This window comes from Parasteatoda tepidariorum, chromosome 1, assembly GCF_043381705.1.
Source record: "Parasteatoda tepidariorum isolate YZ-2023 chromosome 1, CAS_Ptep_4.0, whole genome shotgun sequence".
NCBI lineage: Eukaryota > Metazoa > Arthropoda > Arachnida > Araneae > Theridiidae > Parasteatoda > Parasteatoda tepidariorum.
Genome location: NC_092204.1, coordinates 9,048,484 through 9,067,637, shown reverse-complemented (window position 1 = coordinate 9,067,637; position 19,154 = coordinate 9,048,484). Strand labels below are relative to the sequence as shown.

Sequence of the window (19,154 nt, the reverse complement as noted above, 5' to 3'; positions counted from 1 at the left end):
TAAAAATCTGATTATTTTTGAAAACTGTAACGTGTTTTAAATTAGTTACATATTTATTTTAAATTAGCAAGTTTCTGAAAAAATTATATTATAAAGTTTCTCACTGGCTTAAATTTCATCATTATAAATATTCACCTAGTGCGATTATTTAAAAAAATAAAACTATTTTTTTTTATTTGAAGCTAAATTTCATTTTTTCAACGCTAACTATGATATATATAACAAGAAGAAATGTCTTATGTCAGTGAAGCATGCGACAGAAATATAGCAATCAAATCCATATGTTGCGTGCCAGTTCCGTATTTTTCTCTCATATCAAAATTCGAGAAACTTTTTTTTCTTCTATTTTGCTTAATGATGTGTGAACATTACATTGCACCAGTTTTCTAAATTAGTCTGGATGAAATGAAACTGCTTTCCTTTAATGTATTGTGTCACGTTTTTTCGTAATGTAAAATTCCTCATGATTATTCCTACTAGGGAAAGATATATTTTCCCCTTTTCTTAAAAATAAAGCGTTGAATTCTCAGATTTAAAAAAAAACGAAAAGTGAAAGTTTTTTTTATTAGAATAAGTTGCATCAACAATTTTTTAATTTATCATTATTGTTTCGGAGTCGAAAGTATCCCCCAATCTTTGACAATCTTAAGAAAAGAGAATTGAAAGTTTATTTTATTAGAATAAGTTACAATAAAAATTTTTTAATTTATCATTTTTGTTTCGGAGTCGAAAGTATCCCCCAATCTTCGACAATTTAAAAATCAACGAGAATTGAAAGTTTATTTTATTTGAATAGGTTACAATAACAATTTTTTAATTTATCAATATTGTTTCGGAGTCGAAAGTATCCCCCAATCTTTGACATTTAAAAATGAACGAGAAATGATAGTTTATTTTCTTAGAATAAGTTACAATAACAATTTTTTAATTTATCATTTTTGTTTCGGAGTCGAAAGTATCCCCCAATCTTTGACAATTTAAAAAAACGAGAACTGATAGTTTATTTTATTAGAATAAGTTGCAATAATAATTTATTAATTTATCATTACTGTTTCTTCGGAGTTGAAAATATCCCGCAATCTTTGACAATTTAAAAAAAAATTTAAAAGATTGGGGATTGAAACGTAAACTTTTTCGCTGTGTCATAGTGTGTAATAATTTATGTATTATTTCCATCACGTTAAATAAATATTTTTCATTTTTTAAAAAAAATAATCATGTTGAAAAATATCGCTTTTATAAAAACATTTATTAATGTCTGAAAATTAAGTTACTGAGAATTACCTTTTCATTATAACACTCTTAGAAATTTCATTTTGAAACTAAGTTAAAATAACCGGCAGCAAATCTGTCCATCTGATCAACAAAAAATTTTTATGCTAGTGCAAAAAGATTTCAGTCTGTCTTTTAAAGGCTATTAAGTAAGATTTACTTTTCGCTATGTACAGGATTTACATTTAGCTATACATAGGAAAAATGCCTATACAATTTAAAAAGCACAATAGATTTTACTGAAGAGCTTTGGTAAGGGATTTGATAAAATTAAAAATAAAATAATGTTTTATAAGATTATAAGAAATTATGTCATGATACCTTAAAGCATGGCAAATATTTATTCGGTTAAATTTACTTTTAGTTTTACATTTTTTACTAAATTTGTGATAATAATAGCTATAATTTTGAAGGTCAGAATTTTTGGTACGAATGGTTTAAATACCATATATTTTGATTTTATTACCAGATTTCGGTTTTTTTTCCTTTAACATAAATGTCCTTACGATACTGAACTATAATTTTACAATAAGTTTTTTTTTCGTGTGATATATAGTATATTAATATCATATTGACAGTTTACACAATAACGTAAAACATTCAAAGACAAGCGAAAGTTTCACGACATCATCTCAAATCACGTTTTTATCTCTTTAGACTAATATTAGGTTTTAAATGCTGAATAGATTTATAACCCAAAGACACTATCCCAATACACCATCCTATACATATATACAAAGTACAAGGACTCAATACACTATCTACCAATAAGTATTTGGACACGTGTGATTGAAAAGAAAAACATTATTCTTAATCAATAGTTGGTAGAGCCTTCACGAGAGGCAATTACAGCGTGAACCCTTCGGGGAAATACTTTCCACAAGTCCTTGTGTGATGGCTAGTGGTATTTTCTGCCACTAGGCTTGGAGAAGACATGTAAGTTCCTTCACCGATTTTGTACCGGTAGTACACCCCTTAATTCGGCTATCCAACTCGTCCCAGAGGTTCTGGATGGGGTTCAGGTCTGGTCTCTAGACAGGCCAGTCCATTCGATTAACCCCATTGGCACCAAACCAAACCTTGGTGACCCTCGCAACATGACAGCTGGCATTGTCGTCCTGGAAGTAACAGGGGTCCACCCCGTAAAACTGCCACAACGTAGGAAGCACATTGTCATCCAAAATAGTGCAGTAGGCATCTTGCATGGGACTAATGCCGATGTTGTTCCCTACATGATATATACCAGCGGAGGGCATGACGTATCTCAGGACCTCAGATATAATCATTTGCATAGGTGTCCAAATACTCATTGGTAGATAGTGTATAACCCCGTAATAGTAAATTCCCAAATATAGCAATTATGAACCCCATTAAATTATCAGAAAAATGTTACGTACCTCTTCCAGTCGTTCTAGTTGACACTATTTCACTTTGCTCACCACTGCCACTAGCGTCGGTGACATAGAACTCGTACCTCATACCACAATGGAGGTTTTCAATGCTGTGAGTGTTTATATCACCAATTACATCTTCTTGTTTCCATGTACCATATTCTTTCTTGTAATGCACAATGAAACCTGAAGATATAATAAGTTAATATGATTTACAAAATTTCCGTTTGCCATTAAAATCAACCATATTTAAGAATAACCTAAACGGATGTGTGCTTCACATCAGTATCATTAATGACATCATGATGATCATAAATCATCAGAAATTATACATCATCATCATCGTCTCGTTTTTATGATAAGGGTTGCGTTTGATGAATATAATTTTGAATTTTTATGAGTTATTCTACTGTCTTTTTGTCCATAGGCATAAATCAATTTAACGTGATATCTATTTATTGCATTAAACTATGAATTGAAATTTCTATATAACTAAATTAGATTAGAACACAGTTAGACTTAAAGAAATACTTGAAAGAGAATCGAGACAACCAGCTCATAATTACCTATATTAAGGTTACGAAAATGAATGTTCTTATAATCATTCTTATAATCAGTTCTTATAATTAGCGAAAATTTTCTGAAATTCTCTCAAATGTGAAAGTAAATATCAAATTATGCAAATTTTCTTAGAGATATTGTATATTTGTTAATTTAACATTAAAAAAACAGGGTGAAATTCAAAAGAGAAAATTCATTAAGTGTTAAATTAATTTTGTTGGCATAGAATAAAAAATAAAAAAACGATGTAATTGTCAAGTAAAGTTCATCGTAGTCTTAAAACCTATTTATTTTATAAATATTTGGTTATTTAATGCAATGCAATGATGCATGCAATGGATACTTTGACTATTTTAAAGTTATTTTAAAGGCAAGAAAATGATACATATCTTTAACTCAAAGATATTTGCAAAGATATTTCGTCTCCTACATCATCAACCAATTTTAATTTTTCTGAAAAAACTTTGTCTCTTTTATTTTCTGCAAGTTTCGTCTCATTGGCAATAAGAGAATCATATGTCATAAACTCTTCAAACAGCGTTTAAATATCGGAAAATTAGCAACTGAACACAAAATAAGCTTTAAATTCATAGACTCTCTGAAACGTAATTACTACGAATTTGAAAATAAATTTTAAAAAATATTAGATTTGTAATGCTTTTTTGTAGATTCTGTAATATTTTTATTTTGAGTAAATGCAAAACATATTTTATTTAAGTGTAACATGCACACAATAATTATGCTGCATTATATCCTTTAAGCCTATTTTTAATTCTTCTCAATTTATTTTATAAATATTTCATGATGTTTTTTTGCCAGTAGTATGAGTAATTTAATTAACCCACATTTAAATGACAATTAATTTCAGGGTGTAAAAAAACATACTCTTAACACAACAATATATGATTTTTCGAAAATAATACGCTAGACCTTTTAAAGCGAATATAAATCGTTCTTTTTTTTTCGATAAAACTAGAATTTTCATAAAAATTTGTGTGAAAGTCGCAGAGCAAAGAGTACATTAGTCTCAAAGGAGTCATCTAAAATATGTCCCAAATAAATGAATGTGACTATTTGGATCTGGGTTTTAGAACGCCAATATATTTCCGGCAGCCAATGGGGTTTATTTTTTTTTCTGGAGAATTCTTTGAAGTGTGAAAATGAAGAAATATGATACACATTTATTTTCTCGATCTTCTGCCTCTGCTGAAGCTTTATACCTGTGGTTGGGATGGTATTTGCCTCGTCCCTTTTCCATTTCAAAGTCACAGAGGATGACGTCACTCCTAAGATTTCTAAACTTGGTGGTTTGGGAGGATCTGGGAATAAGAAGAAAAAATATATAAATATATTTCTTTTTAAATTCCGGCTATTTTTTTTTTTACTTTTAAAAATATTCAATATAATATAATACAATCCCAGCTAAAAATTGCACCTCAGTTTTTCTACAGAAAATAAGTAGTTTTGTAGTTTTTCTAGAGCTAGGTGCAGATGTTTCTGTAGTGCAATCTTAACTGTAAAAACACTGCAGTTATTTTGCAGCTAATGTGAAGCGATTTATCAGTAATTCATTTTTAAAAAAAAGAACTTTTAGCTGTTATGTACAAAATTACTGTAGTTTTAAGTAAGGTCACTTTAAAATCATAAATTTGAAAAAAAAAACTGAAACTTGAAATCCATGGTTAAGCTGCAGTAAATTTGAAGTAATTATGCAGTCATTTTTTCAGAAGTATTTTTCTGATGAATCTGCAGAAAAACTACAGTTACTTTGTATTGTTGTGAAATTGAAAGTCTTTGATGTCTTCAATCTTGCTTTCTTTTTTTTTTTCAGAACAAAAAGTATAGTATTTCCTATCTCTCTCGATAGATGGCACCACTAAATACTAATATTTCTTCATATTTACTGTAGAAATTTTGAGGTTGGTACTACTACAAAACTACTGCAGTTAACAAACTGCAGTAATTTTGCAATGTTACCACTTCAAAAATTCTGTAGCGGAGTTGGCGAAATCACAACAGTCTTCAAACTGCATTTTTTTTGTAGATTTCCTGAATTTATTTTTAATTGGGATATAATAAAGACAATAAACAAACTCAAGGGAAACAATTAAATTAGATATCTTTAGTTCGGCTTTGAGGAGAACTCCTCCAGACTTAAAGTCTGGGTCTGTCTGCTGCTATGGTAACAAGTGAGAGCATATTCCTAATGGGGGTGAAATGGAGGAAAGAAGGTTTCGATTGGTTTACTCGCGACGACATTAAGACAAAACTATTCACCTCACACCCCTATTCGCAGTGACCTTTCCTCGTAACTATAGTACCCACCACAGCGCGAGACGAGTGTCTGGAGGAGTTCTCCTGAAAGTCGCATTATAGGTCTATGTTAGTGACTCCAGAATTGAGTTTATAGACGATAAAAGAATGTAAATAATTAAAAAAAGCACAAAAAATCTTAGCATTATAACTATGAAATACATGTTTATAAAATAATTAAAGGATATGCTGAATCACTATAAGAAAATATCTTCCACATTATGTAAAGAAAACGTAAAATTTTTAAGAGGTTTTTTAAAACTATTTTGGGTATTTGCATTTCGATTTTCAAAAACAATAAACTCATATTAATTTTTGTTAAAATAATTAAGAAGAAAACGACTCAGTTGAAAAGGCGAAAAAAAAAAATAATAATAATGACGTTGAAAAGGACCTCAAGCTATTGGGAGTCAACCGATGGCGGGCCGTCGCACCGGACAGGGCCAGATGGAGGAAAATCTGCGAGTCAGCCTTGGCCTGTGAAAGGCTGTTGAGCTTATGAAGAAGAAGAAGAAGAAGAAGAATGATCTAGTTCCTAATTGGAAAAAAATCCCGGTATAAAAAAATTATACCGGCTTATGAAACTCCGGTTCCGGTGTGATACTAGAACCGGTATTATACCGGACACAGTATCATACCGGAACTGGTGTTTCATAAGCCGGTATGATTCCGGTATTATATCAGAACCGGTGTTTCTTAAGCCGGTATCAAATTGATTCCTTTATTATATTAGAAATATATTATATATAAATAGAAATATACATTAGAAATTATCATATTATATTAGAAATATTATATTATGTAAATCTAAAATAAACTATTCCATTAATTTAATGTGACAAAAACGGGTTTTTGATCAAATGAAAATTAAACAAGTCTCCCCTAAACATTTCTAAATTGGATGATTCCGGCAGATTTAGACATAAGAAAAACTATTTATGAATGTTAATTTGAAATGCAGATAATTTTTAAAAATTCTAGAGATAAAAGGTAAAATTAGGAGAAATTTCAGGAAGGGGGGGGGAATCAAACAACCGAATCTGAATAATTACCAAATAAGTGAATAAATATGTTTGATTGCTACAAGCGTTAATCATAAAATATAGGAATTTTACTTATTTTTAAATAAGAGCTTGAATTGCAATAACAATCGTTTGAATTTTAAAAGAATGGTAGATGGTAGCATAGAATATTTTAAAGGAAAACTATAACTTGAATTTTCGAACCTTCATTAACGATTTCATAGACGATTCATTCTAGAAAAAGTCATGCATGTAGTGTACCTACCACTACAAAAATATAATTTCAATTCACTAGTATATAAGACATGTTAATTCAATTCTATGAAGGGGAATCTTTTCATAGATCGATAGCTACTCTCCCTACATTGGTGGCCCGGACGTGATGTGAACACGTTTACCTTGGCAGAAACGCCCACTACGATTTGAACACGTCTACTTCCATGGATGGTCTACATTGAACAGTTCACTTGCTACTTGTGAAAGCGACGTTATCCACCTCCACGTGCTGTTGCCACTCAGTTTTGATCACACATAGCGTACAACGTATTTACTCGACTGCTAATGGCAATATAGGAACGACCTCAACCGTGAACTTAATACAACTCTCACGATCAGCATTTAAAAGTACGGTGATCTTAATACAGCTCTCCCGGCTTCTCACAAAGCAGCAATGAATCAACTAGTTGCATCCGTTCATTGAATTCTATCACAGATATAATTTTGGTGGGGGAGTACTGTAGTGCAACTACCACTACAGAAATATAATTCCAATTCACTAGTATATAAAACATGTTAACTCGATTCTCTGGAGGGGTACCTTTTCATAGACGAAGGTCGACATTGTCGATAACTACTGTCTCCATAATGTATAAATAAAATAAATAAAAAGCTAAATATTTGTTGAAAATTAAAATAAGTAAAAAGAAGTTGAAAGAGTTTTCGTGATTTCAAATCCAAATATTTCTTCAATGAAGTACCACGTAAGCTTTACATATCAATTCTTTATCGGAAGCTACAGAAATCGAGCATGAATGTTCCCAAAGCTTCTAAATATGACACGGCATAGAAAGACTGATGATTTAGGGAAAGATTCCTAATTTTTAAATGCATTTTAATGCTACCTTTCTTTACATATTCATATTATTATTTTATTTGGCTTTGCTAATTTCCGTCAATATTGAGCTTCGCGTTTGTTAGTTTTCGCTTAAAATATTCAGTTTGTACGAAATTTTGTCTCTTGTATCAGAAAATGATAAAATATTTATATATCATACTGCGGAAAAGTAAATGTTATAAATCTAACTCTATCATGATAAGACGGGTTTTACTTCCTTCCAAATGAGCTTAAATCAACGCTAAAATGTAAACATTTTATAAATCCCGCAGTTATTTAATTGAGTAAATAAAGTCTGCATAAAGATATAATGAGTCGAAAATCATGCATCACTAAGAAACTCTCCACATTAAATTTTAAAATATGTTTCGTCATTAATAAATAAATATTCGAAGAAGAAGGTTATTTTTAAAAATGTTTATAAGTTTTAATAAATAACTTGAATGGTATTTACTAAAAATTGAAAATATATAATTGATTATGAAAATTGAATTTACTAAGCATAGATTTCTAAACACGTGAAGCAGAAAGTTATGAACTCGAAAGATAGTACAGACAGATTAACGTCCTGTTTTCAGAATTAGTTCGCACTCGCAAGCAGAGTACTTGTCTTAAGTCAATCATATATAGGACATGACAATAAGAAGACTATTTCTTTTAAACCATCCCTCATACATTGATTATTTATTTATTAATTACCGATTGTGTTTTAAATATCCGTAATAAAAACAGAAAATATCAAAATATCTAAAACGAAAAATATCTGTAATAAAAACAGGAAATATCAAAATATGTACAACGAAAAATACCCGTAATGAAAATTGGATACATTAGTTCGTAAAACGGAAAATATCTGCATTAAAAAGGGAAAAGATTACTTTCTTGAGATAACGGAAAAATTTCGGCTAGCTTTGCCACCAGTAAATTCTTTGATTTTTGAGGGAATTTCAAAAGTGTGTCAGTGTTAAGTTAAAAATTGTCAGTGTGTCAGTTAAATTGTCAGTCAATTTAAAAGTGTGTCAGTGTTTCGCTAGTTAAAAAATAGTACAGTGTTTAGTTAAAAATTGCGCAAACAGTTGATGACTCCGTATCCTTGTAATTTTGAACCAATCCAGAAGACAAGGAAACTACTGGATAGGTCCCAGAGGTATGATTTGTTCGTAGTGAACATTTAAGATGTTCTGTTCTAAAATAATGTTTTAGTAATCATATAATACACTGTAAAATATGCTAGTGCATCTTTACACTAATAATGGTGGCAACATTAAATAACTAGTAAGACACTAACTACTAATGCTGTAGTGAAACTCCAGGAATGTTCTTTTACACTACTTTTGAAGTAAAGCAGCTGCCATTATTTTCGGTTTTGAGTACTAAAATTTACACTAAAAATGAGATACCATACAGTAAAGTTTTTTTCACGTTATGATTCATGATACACCACACCGATTTTTATACAGACATTATCTTGTAAACCAAACCAACACGTGAATGACATAGAGATAATATGAAAATGAATTGGAATTAGGCTTAACAGAACATAAACGAATCGAAATTATATATTATAAAACTATTCACAGTTCATAGATTTTAAAAACTCCAAGAAACAGTTACTCAAATTGCACAACTGAGAACATGCATGCATTTCGTAAAGATTAACTTTTGATTCAATAGATGCATAACAGCGTGAATGTGAAGTAAACACTTGAAAGTAACTCGTTCTCAAATGTAAACAACATAATGGGCTGGCTGCAAGTGACGTAATGCGGGTATCATCGTGATTGATTATTGAAACGTGATATTTATTTGCGTTATAAATTCTTCTTTTCAGTCTATTTCGAGTAAGCCAAATCCGTCAAGTATCGATTTTCTTAAGTGACACTTTCTATATTCATTCACAAAGATTTCAATTCTTTCACTATATATTTCTTACTAAGACAATCACGAAGACATGAAGAACATAACAATTTAATCATGTATCAATGCTACCATGTACCCAAAATACCACGTTTACAATAAAATACACAAACAAATTATAAATCTAAATTAAGTAAAAAACGAGAAAGAATTATATTTCAACTGGATTTGATGTGCGATACTGTGGTCTCTTTAATTAACTTCACGTTAATTAACATTCTAACTTTCATGGAGAAACTTAATCCAACTTTAACTAGCCATTTTTTGATATTATGTTTTTATTAGTTGTTCGTTTCATTCTATCTTAAGAAAGCTAAACCTGTCAAGTATCAATTTTCTTAAGTGACACATTCTATATTCATTCACAAATACTTCAATTCTTTCACTATATATTTCTTGCTAAGGCTCGAAGCCATGAAGAACATAAACAAACTAATTATGTATCGAAGCTACCAGGTACCCAAAATATCCTATCATACAAAATACATAAACAAATAATAAATCTAAACTAGGTAATTTGTAGCAGTCTATGAGAATAACAAATGGCGCACCCTTTACAATCATGAGTTATATAAAAAGTATAAATAACCACACATAGTTCATATTATTAAGGCCAATCACATTCGATGGCTGGGACACCTTTATAGATACGATGATAAAAGCCCCGCAAAAAAGTAACCTTTTTTAAACCAGAAGGTACAAGAAAAAGGGATCGTCCACCGACAAGGTGGTTGAACGCAGTTGAAAGGGACCTAAAGATAATAGGAATAGTCAACTGGTAAGCCATGGCACAGAATAGATCAAGATGGCAAAAACTTATTGAGGCAGCCTTGGCCTGTCATAGGCTGTAGTTCCCAAGAAGAAGAAGTAATTAACGAGAAAGAATTATATTGCAACTGGTTTGATGTGCGGCACGATGCTGTATTTAATTAATTTCACTTAACGCACATTCTAACATCTGTGGGGAAAATTAATTCAACTATAACCATAGCCATTTTGTTTATAAACGATTAGCTGACGTCATAGATCACAAGCGTCGGTACTCGTGATCTTCTTCTTATTGAAACCCAAGTACCCAATTCGATATTCAGACCACGCTTTTCGCGATTACGACTCATATATCATGAGAAAGCATTTGAGATTGGTATAAGCCTTTTCCATTATAGCTTAAACAACATATTTTAGGAACGTCGACTTCGTGCTGATTTGAAATAAAGTGTTCCTTAATCCACGTAATTTTTGGGGTTGCTAAGCATTAAATTCGGAGAGATATTGTTTTTACAGGGCATAAAACAAAAATGTTTACCATCTTTCAAAGTTTCAACTTCTACATCGTCAGATGGTGGTCCTGCTCCTTTACTGTTAAATGCCTGGATTCGAATCAAATATTTGGTGCTTCTCTGTAGATTGCTCAGAATTCTTTCCTCTCGAAAATTGTCTGTGACCTCTAGGGTCTTGTAAACGTATTTATCTTTAGATTCTTTAATCTTGTAACCAACGTAATATCCTTTGACTTGACCATACTGAGAGGTGAAGTCTGGTGGCTGAAAAAAAAAATTCGAGAATGTTTGTCCAAAAATAAAATAATATGTTTTCTTTTCTACTGATATAGGTTTTTTTTTAATTTATAGAAAGCAAAGGCGATTAATAATCATTTTCAACAATGTGTTAAAAAAACGGATACATTTGTTAAGTATTTGGTCTAAATAAAAGTTTCATGATGTGTATATTCAATAGCATTTTTATGTTAGGAAAAAATTAATATTTCGCGATGAAAATACATGTCAAAAATTTAAATATTTGTCAAAATTATTCTCCCTTTCTTTATCTGCAATAAATTTTAACGATATACATACGTCGAGTATGCATATCGTTAAAATTTAAGGAAGACAAAGAAAGGGAGAATAATTTTGACAAATACTTAATTTTTTTATTTTATTTTCATATCCAGTTCCTTTATACTCAAGAAAGTTAATGGGCTCATTTTAATTGATCTGTAAAGAAAGTAAACCTGATCATAAAAAATTTAGTAAGCAAATAAATTCCAATCATTATAAAGTATATATTATTTTTAACATTTGTACCCATAATTTATATATACTATTAATTTTAAGTAAAAAATTTTATAATCTCTGATTCATCGCCTTAACATGATAAAATATGCGTTTTAAGACATATAAGTGATATAAAAATGATTGTACACCAACAAGTACTTAAATGTAGAAATAACGAACGATATATTCATCTCTGATTTATAGGAAACTTTATCACTTGAATTTGGTTTGAAAGTCTAAGATTATGGTTCCTCGGACAAATCATCACCATTATGCACAATTACGAGCTAAACTAAAATTTAAATCTTTTTTGAGTACTGATTGGCTTAATATTTACTTCCTAATCATCAAAAAATAAGCTGTTTTTATATATATATATATATATATATTTTATACAGTCAAAAATTAGCTACGCATTACGCACACTAAGTCAAACACAATAAATCATACTATTCCTAGATATTAGACAAAATATTTAAAAAAAATAGTTTTTTTCTGTCCTACAAACTTTATTCGGTTTAACTCTAATTAATAAAATTAGTATTAATATAATATAATGCATGTATTTTTAATGGCATTAACGCTAATCTACAAGTTCAAAAAAAAATTCTCTAAAAGAATTGAAAGTAATGTTTTGAAGTGGACAAAAAGATAAGAATAATATGAAACTTACGCTTAATAGTTAATCTTTTGTCAGCTTAGAGAATGTGTTAATTTAGATTATTTATATTTTAAATAAAGGTGAAGTATTTTTTTTCTAAGAAAGTTTTACAATGTAGCTGAAAGAAAAAAATGCATTATGTGTGCGTTAAAAATAAAGTACTTTGACTTCTGTTGATCTCATGGAAAGTTTCAAAATATTAAGAGGCTTATAATGAAAGATTATAAAATGTTCTAAGTTCTTAAGCTGAAAACTCAAGTTCAATCAATATCAGAATAAATAAAAGCGTACTTAATCCTATGATTTCGGCTTCAGCGTTAGTATAATTTTCTTAAGCAGTGACAAAAATTGCTTAGTGCTCTTTTTGTAATGTATAATACTTTCATACTTGTAGAAAAATGTAAAAAAAAGAAGATTAATGGTTTACATTGCCTGCGTATGCCACAATATATGCATTTAAGGGGAAATTTTCAAAAGAATATTTAGGTTAAATGTTAAAATTTTATGAATGTAATAAATCTACGCAAAAGATAAATTTGGTAAAAAAAAAATTTTATTTCGGTTGGTAAAGCCAAACTAAACTTAAACAATTAGTTTGGTATTTTTTCCGTTGATATGGTGACAGATTACTGGAAACTTTGCTTTTCACAATCATAATTAATTACCACACATTTTGTAAAAATTACAAAACTTTGAAGTAAATTTAGCCAATTAAATGGTTTTCATACCATGCTCTAAAGTATGAGGTACAAATTAAAAAAAATTATCTCTTATTATAGAATGATATTTTATTCTTGACAAGTGGAATACCCGTTCCTCGAACGGGGTGACAATAAAAAAGTAGTTAACGTTGATCTACAGGACAAAATTATGCACAAAACTTAAAGACTTATTTCGACACAATTAAGCTAAAAAAAAATTATTTTTTTTAAATGTATTGCAAATTTTTTTCTCTTCCTGACTTATTTTCACGTTATTAGTACAGTTTTCTGAGAAATTCATCTCATCAAAATAAAAATTTGCTATATTCAGTATTATTTGGCAAAGGGTCATATCCTGACAGTCAAAACTTATCTTAATCACCTTTTCTCGGTGGCTTTACAGTGGGTCGTACAAAACCTATTCCCACAGTACCTATACTAGATGTCTTGTTATCAATGTTAGTATCTTTATAACCGATTAAAAACTATATATAGAATTTTTATAATATCAGTAGTAATAAGGTATCATTGGCATAATTTGTCCATTTTAATGGTTCTCCAAGAGGAATAAGCACTTTTTTTCCCAATTAATAGAGAAAATTTCATTATTTCAGATAATTTTTAACACAAATTTATTTTATTATATCAATTTAAACCTTTAACCAAATTTAAGCATTATTGGTGTCAATAACAATATGGTCATTCTTATGATTTTCATAGACGAAAAAAGTATCTTTCCTTCATTTTTAGATTTTTAATGTAATTTTTTTTATTTATTTCAATTTGGAAAATTAATTGTAATTCTCGAAAATTATTAATCAAGATACTAAGATTTTTTTTTAGAAATCATTTTTGATGAACTAGCTTAAAGTAGGGGAGAGTCGGGTAGCCCCGCCCACTTAAGGAGTATTGCTTATATTTCTGTATAATATTGAGTACTAATCAATATTTTTGTATCTTTCTATTGTTTTACCATCTAATTAAATAATACAAAAATGAATAAACCAAAAAAGGATAGTTTTACTTAAAAAAATAGAAATTTAAGAAAACATGCTTTTCAGTTCTTTTCAAAAAGTATTGGGTAGCCCCGCCCAGTTACAAAAATTATTTACAAAAATTATGTTTTTTGACTGTTTTTTCAGATGTAAATGAAAGTGACCAATGAATTGACAATAGATATACCTCATTTATCACTTTTATCACAAAATTATTTTATTTATTACATATTTATATACTTTTAGATAATTCTATCATTTAATAACAATCATTTAATGTCAACAAAATTTGTGGTTAAAAATGCATATAACATTCAAATGTGAAGCAATAAAATAATAATCTTTGCAACCGTGCATTTATCGACAAAATAAAATTGGGCGGTGATACCCAACATTCATGAGAGCGGAGCTACCCGAAATCCAATTTTCGAAATCCAAAGATGTAAATTTCAGTAATCCCAAAAGGAGAAAATTTTTGAATGTTTAAAAACTGAATCTGAAAGGCTTTGAATTTTCCCCAAATTGTGGCTTTTAAATTTTTCATGTTAATCTAGTTTCATAATAAGCGTAGAAGATATAGAAAGATAAACCTAACATTAATGAATTACTGAAACAAATTCGCAGCACTTATAAAAATTTATATAACTGGGTGAAAAGTTCTATTTCCTGTAATGATAGAGTTCTTGATAAAAATAAAAAAATACTAAATAATCTGTTAATACGACTCAACTTAGCAATCTTATTCTGAGAAATATAAAATAAATCGATAATCAATCTGTCTGATTTGATGATATGAAATAACAGAAAAAAAGTTTTCGTTTAAACGTAATGCACTTAAAATGAAGAAAACTGGTTTGACATTTCAAGTGACCTATATAACGACTACAGGTGCTTTTTGAGTCAATATTTTTAAGTAAATTCTATGATTTACGTGGCTCGGGGTTCTAGGGGTATGATTCTCGCTTTGGGTGCGAGAGTTCCCGGGTTCAAATCCCGGACGGGCCCGTTTTTATACCCAACGTATTTGATACATATCTTGTTAACTTCTATCACAGATTACTATAATAAACAGAACAGAAAAAAAATAAATGAAGTTTTCGTGAAAATGTAATGCATTTAAAATTATCAGCTTTGTGTGGCTCGGAGGTCTAGGGGTATGATTCTCGCTATTAGTGCGAGAGGTCCCGGGTTCAAATCCCGGTAGGGCCCGTTTTTGTACCCAACGCATTTGATACATATTTTGCTAAATTTCATCACATATTACTATAAAAATCAGAACAGAAAAAAAGTAAATGAAGTTTTCGTGAAAACGTAATGCGTTTAAAATTATCAGCTTTGTGTGGCACTTTGGTCTGGGGGAATGATTCTCGCTTTGGGTGCGAGAGGTCCCGGGTTAATATCCAGGCCCTACCCGTTTTTATACCCAACGTATATGATACATATTTTGTTAACTTTTATCACAGATTACTATAAAAAACAGACAAGAAAAAAATAAATGAAGTTTTCGTAAAAATGTAATGCATTTAAAAGTATCAGCTTTGTGTGGCTCTTAGGTCAAGGGGTTTGATTCTCGCTTTGGGAGCGAGAGGTTCAGGGTTTAAATCCCGGCAGGGCCCTTTTTTATACCCAACGCATTTGATACATATTTTTTTAACTTCAATCACAGATTACTATAAAAACAGAACTGAAAAAAAGTAAATGAAGTTTAAGTGAAAACGTAATGCATTTAAAATTATCAGCTTTGTGTGGCTCGGTGGTCTAGGGGTATGATTCTCGATTTCGGTGCGAGTGGTCCCGTGTTCAAATCCCGGCCGGGCCCTTTTTTATACCCAACGCATTTGATACATATTTTGTTAACTTTTATCACTGATTAGTATAAAAAACAGAACAGAAAAATAGTAAATGAAATTTTCGTGAAAACGTAATGCATTAAAAAGTATCAGCTTTGTGTGCCTCGGTGGTCTAGGGGTATGATTCTAGCTTTGGGTGCGAGAGGTCCCGGGTTCAAATCCCGGCCGGGCCCGTTTTTATACCCAACGCATTTGATACATATTTTTTTAAGTTCTATCACAGATTACTATAAAAACAGAACAGAAAAAAAGTAAATGAAGTTTAAGTGAAAATGTAATGCATTTAAAATTTTCAGATTTGTGTGGCTCGGTGGTCAAGGGGCATGATTCTCGCTTTGGGAGCGAGAGGTCCAGGGTTTAAATCCCGGCCGCGCCCGTTTTTATACCCAACACATTTGATACATATTTTGTTAACTTTTATCACAGATTACTATAAGAAACAGAACAGAAAAAAAGTAAATGAAGCTTTCGTGACAACATAATGCATTTAAAATTATCAGCTTTGTGTGGCTCGGTGGTCTGGGGGTATGATACGAGCTATGAGAAAGAGAGGTCCCGGGTTCAAATCCCGGCCGGGCCCGTTTTATACCCAACGAATTTGATACATATTTTTTTTAACTTCTATCACAGATTACTATAGAAACAGAACAGAAAAAAAGTAAATGAAGTTTAAGTGAAAACGTAATGCATTTAAAATTATCTGCTTTGTGTGGCTCGTTGGTCTAGGGGTATGATTCTCGCTTTGGGTGCGAGAGGTCCCGGGTTCAAATCTCGGCCGGGCCCGTTCTTATACCCAACGCATTTGGTACATATGTTTTTAACTTCTATCACAGATTACTATAAAAACAGAACAGATAAAAAGTAAATGAAGTTTTCGTGAAAACGTAATGCATTTAAAATTATCAGCTTTGTGTGGCTCGGTGGTCTGGGGGTATGATTCGAGCTATGAAAAAGAGAGGTCCCGGGTTCAAATCCCTTCAGGGCCCGTTTTTATACCCAACGCATTTGGTACATATTTTTTTAACTTCTGTCACAGATTACTATAAAAACAGAACAGAAAAAAAGTTAATGAAGTTTAAGTGAAAACGAAATGCATTTAAAATTATCAGCTTTGTGTGGCTCGGTGGTCTAGGGGTATGATTCTCGCTTTGGCTGCGAGAGGTCCCAGGTTCAAATCCCTGCCGGGCCCGTTTTCATACCCAACGCATTTGATACATATTTTGTTAACTTTATCACAGATTACTATAAGAAACAGAACAGAAAAAAAGTAAATGAAGTTTTCGTTAAAACGTAATGCATTTAAAATTATCAGCTTTGTGTGGCTCGGTGGTCAAGGGGTATGATTCTCGCTTTGGGTGCGAGAGGTCCCGGGTTCAAATCCCGGCCGGGCCCGTTTTCATACCCAACGCATTTGGTACATATTTTTTTTAACTTCTATCACAGATTACTATAAAAACAGAACAGAAAAAAAGTAAATGAAGATTAAGTGAAAACGTAATGCATTTAAAATTATCTGCTTTGTGTGGCTCGGTGGTCTAGGGGTATGATTCTCGCTTTGGGTGCGAGAGGTCCCGAGTTCAAATCCCGGCCGGGCCCGTTTTTATACCCAACGCATTTGATACATATTTTATTAACTTTATCACAGATTACTATAAAAAACAGAACAGAAAAAAATGAATGAAGTTTTCGTGAAAACTTAATGCATTTAAAATTATCAGCTTTGTGTGGCTCTGTGATCTAGGGGTATTCTTCTCGCTTTCGGTGCGAGAGGTCCCGGGTTCAAATCCCGGCCGGTCCCGTTTTTATACCCAACGCATTTGATACATATTTTGTCAACTTTTGTCACAGATTACTATAAGAAACAGAACAGAAAAAAAGTAAATGAAAATTTCGTTAAAACGTAATGCATTTAAAAGTATCAGCTTTGTGTGACTCGGNGCTTTGTGTGGCTCGGTGGTCTAGGGGTATGATTCTCGCTTTGGGTGCGAGAGGTCCCGGGTTCAAATCCCGGCCGGGCCCGTTTTTATACCCAACGCATTTGATACATATTTTTTTAATTTCTATCACAGATTACTATAAAAACAGAACAGAAAAAAAATAAATGAAGTTTAAGTGAAAACGTAATGCATTTAAAATTATCAGCTTTGTGTGGCTCGGTGGTCTAGGGGTATGATTCTCGCATTGGGTGCGAGAGATCCCGGGTTCAAATCCCGGCATGGCCCATTTTTATACCCAACGCATTTGTTACATATTTTTTTAACTTCTATCACAGATTACTATAAAAACAGAACAGAAAAAAAGTAAATGAAGTTTAAGTGAAAACGTAATGCATTTAAAATTATCTGCTTTGTGTGGCTCGGTGGTCTAGGGGTATGATTCTCGCTTTGGGTGCGAGAGGTCCCGGGTTCAAATCCCGGCCGGGTCCGTTTTTATACCCAACGCATTTGATACAGATTTTATTAACTTTATCACAGATTACTATAAAAAACAGAACAGAAAAAAAATGAATGAAGTTTTCGTGAAAACTTAATGCATTTAAAATTATCAGCTTTGTGTGGCTCTGTGGTCTAGGGTTATTCTTCTCGCTTTCGGTGCGAGAGGTCCCGGGTTCAAATCCCGGCCGGTCCCGTTTTTGTACCCAACGCATTTGATACATATTTTGTTAACTTTTGTCACAGATTACTATAAGAAACAGAACAGAAAATAAGTAAATGAAAATTTCGTTAAAACGTAATGCATTTAAAAGTATCAGCTTTGTGTGACTCGGTGGTCTAGGGGTATGATTCTCGCTTTGGGTGCGAGAGGTCCCGGGTTCAAATCCCGGCCGGGCCCGTTTTTATACCCAACTCATTTGATACATATTTTTTTAACTTCTATCACAGATTACTATAAAAACAGAACAGAAAAAAAGTAAATGAAGTTTAAGTGAAAACGTAATGCATTTAAAATTATCAGCTTTGTGTGGCTCGGTGGTCTAGGGGTATGATTCTCGCTTTGGGTGCGAGAGGTCCCGGGTTCAAATCCCGGCAGGGCCCATTTTTATACCCAACGCATTTGATACATATTTTGTTTACTTCTATCACAGATTACTATAAAAACAGAACAGAAAAAAAGTAAATGAAGTTTAAGTGAAAGCGTAATGCATTTAAAATTATGAGCTTTGTGTGGCTCGGTGGTCTAGGGGTATGATTCTCGCATTGGGTGCGAGAGGTCCCGGGTTCAAATCCCGGCTGGGCCCGTTTTTATACCCAACGCATTTGGTACATATTTTTTAAACTTCTATCACAGATTACTATAAAAACA

The 19,154-nt window shown here is 31.6% G+C and overlaps 1 protein-coding gene and 7 non-coding genes across 8 annotated transcripts in view; 7 read left to right on the top strand and 1 right to left on the bottom strand.

Annotated features, from left to right (window-relative positions):
• LOC107444320 (cell adhesion molecule Dscam1-like) overlaps positions 1-19,154 on the bottom strand; it is a 159,371-nt gene that overhangs the window by 20,945 nt on the left and 119,272 nt on the right. Inside the window, exons 17-19 of the mRNA XM_071177538.1 lie at positions 10,897-11,134; positions 4,445-4,543; positions 2,670-2,849 (exon numbers count right to left, since the gene is read on the bottom strand). Of these exons, the coding sequence (XP_071033639.1) occupies positions 2,670-2,849; positions 4,445-4,543; positions 10,897-11,134 (517 nt within the window). The remainder of the gene's footprint in view (positions 1-2,669; positions 2,850-4,444; positions 4,544-10,896; positions 11,135-19,154) is intronic.
• On the top strand, positions 17,172-17,243 carry TRNAP-UGG (transfer RNA proline (anticodon UGG)). The gene has a single exon. It is a non-coding gene; the product is annotated as a tRNA-Pro (tRNA).
• TRNAP-UGG (transfer RNA proline (anticodon UGG)) lies at positions 17,376-17,447 on the top strand. Its single transcript has one exon. It is a non-coding gene; the product is annotated as a tRNA-Pro (tRNA).
• On the top strand, positions 17,799-17,870 carry TRNAP-UGG (transfer RNA proline (anticodon UGG)). The gene has a single exon. It is a non-coding gene; the product is annotated as a tRNA-Pro (tRNA).
• Positions 18,205-18,276, top strand: TRNAP-UGG (transfer RNA proline (anticodon UGG)). The gene has a single exon. It is a non-coding gene; the product is annotated as a tRNA-Pro (tRNA).
• Positions 18,612-18,684, top strand: TRNAP-UGG (transfer RNA proline (anticodon UGG)). Its single transcript has one exon. It is a non-coding gene; the product is annotated as a tRNA-Pro (tRNA).
• On the top strand, positions 18,815-18,886 carry TRNAP-UGG (transfer RNA proline (anticodon UGG)). The gene has a single exon. It is a non-coding gene; the product is annotated as a tRNA-Pro (tRNA).
• TRNAP-UGG (transfer RNA proline (anticodon UGG)) lies at positions 19,018-19,089 on the top strand. The gene has a single exon. It is a non-coding gene; the product is annotated as a tRNA-Pro (tRNA).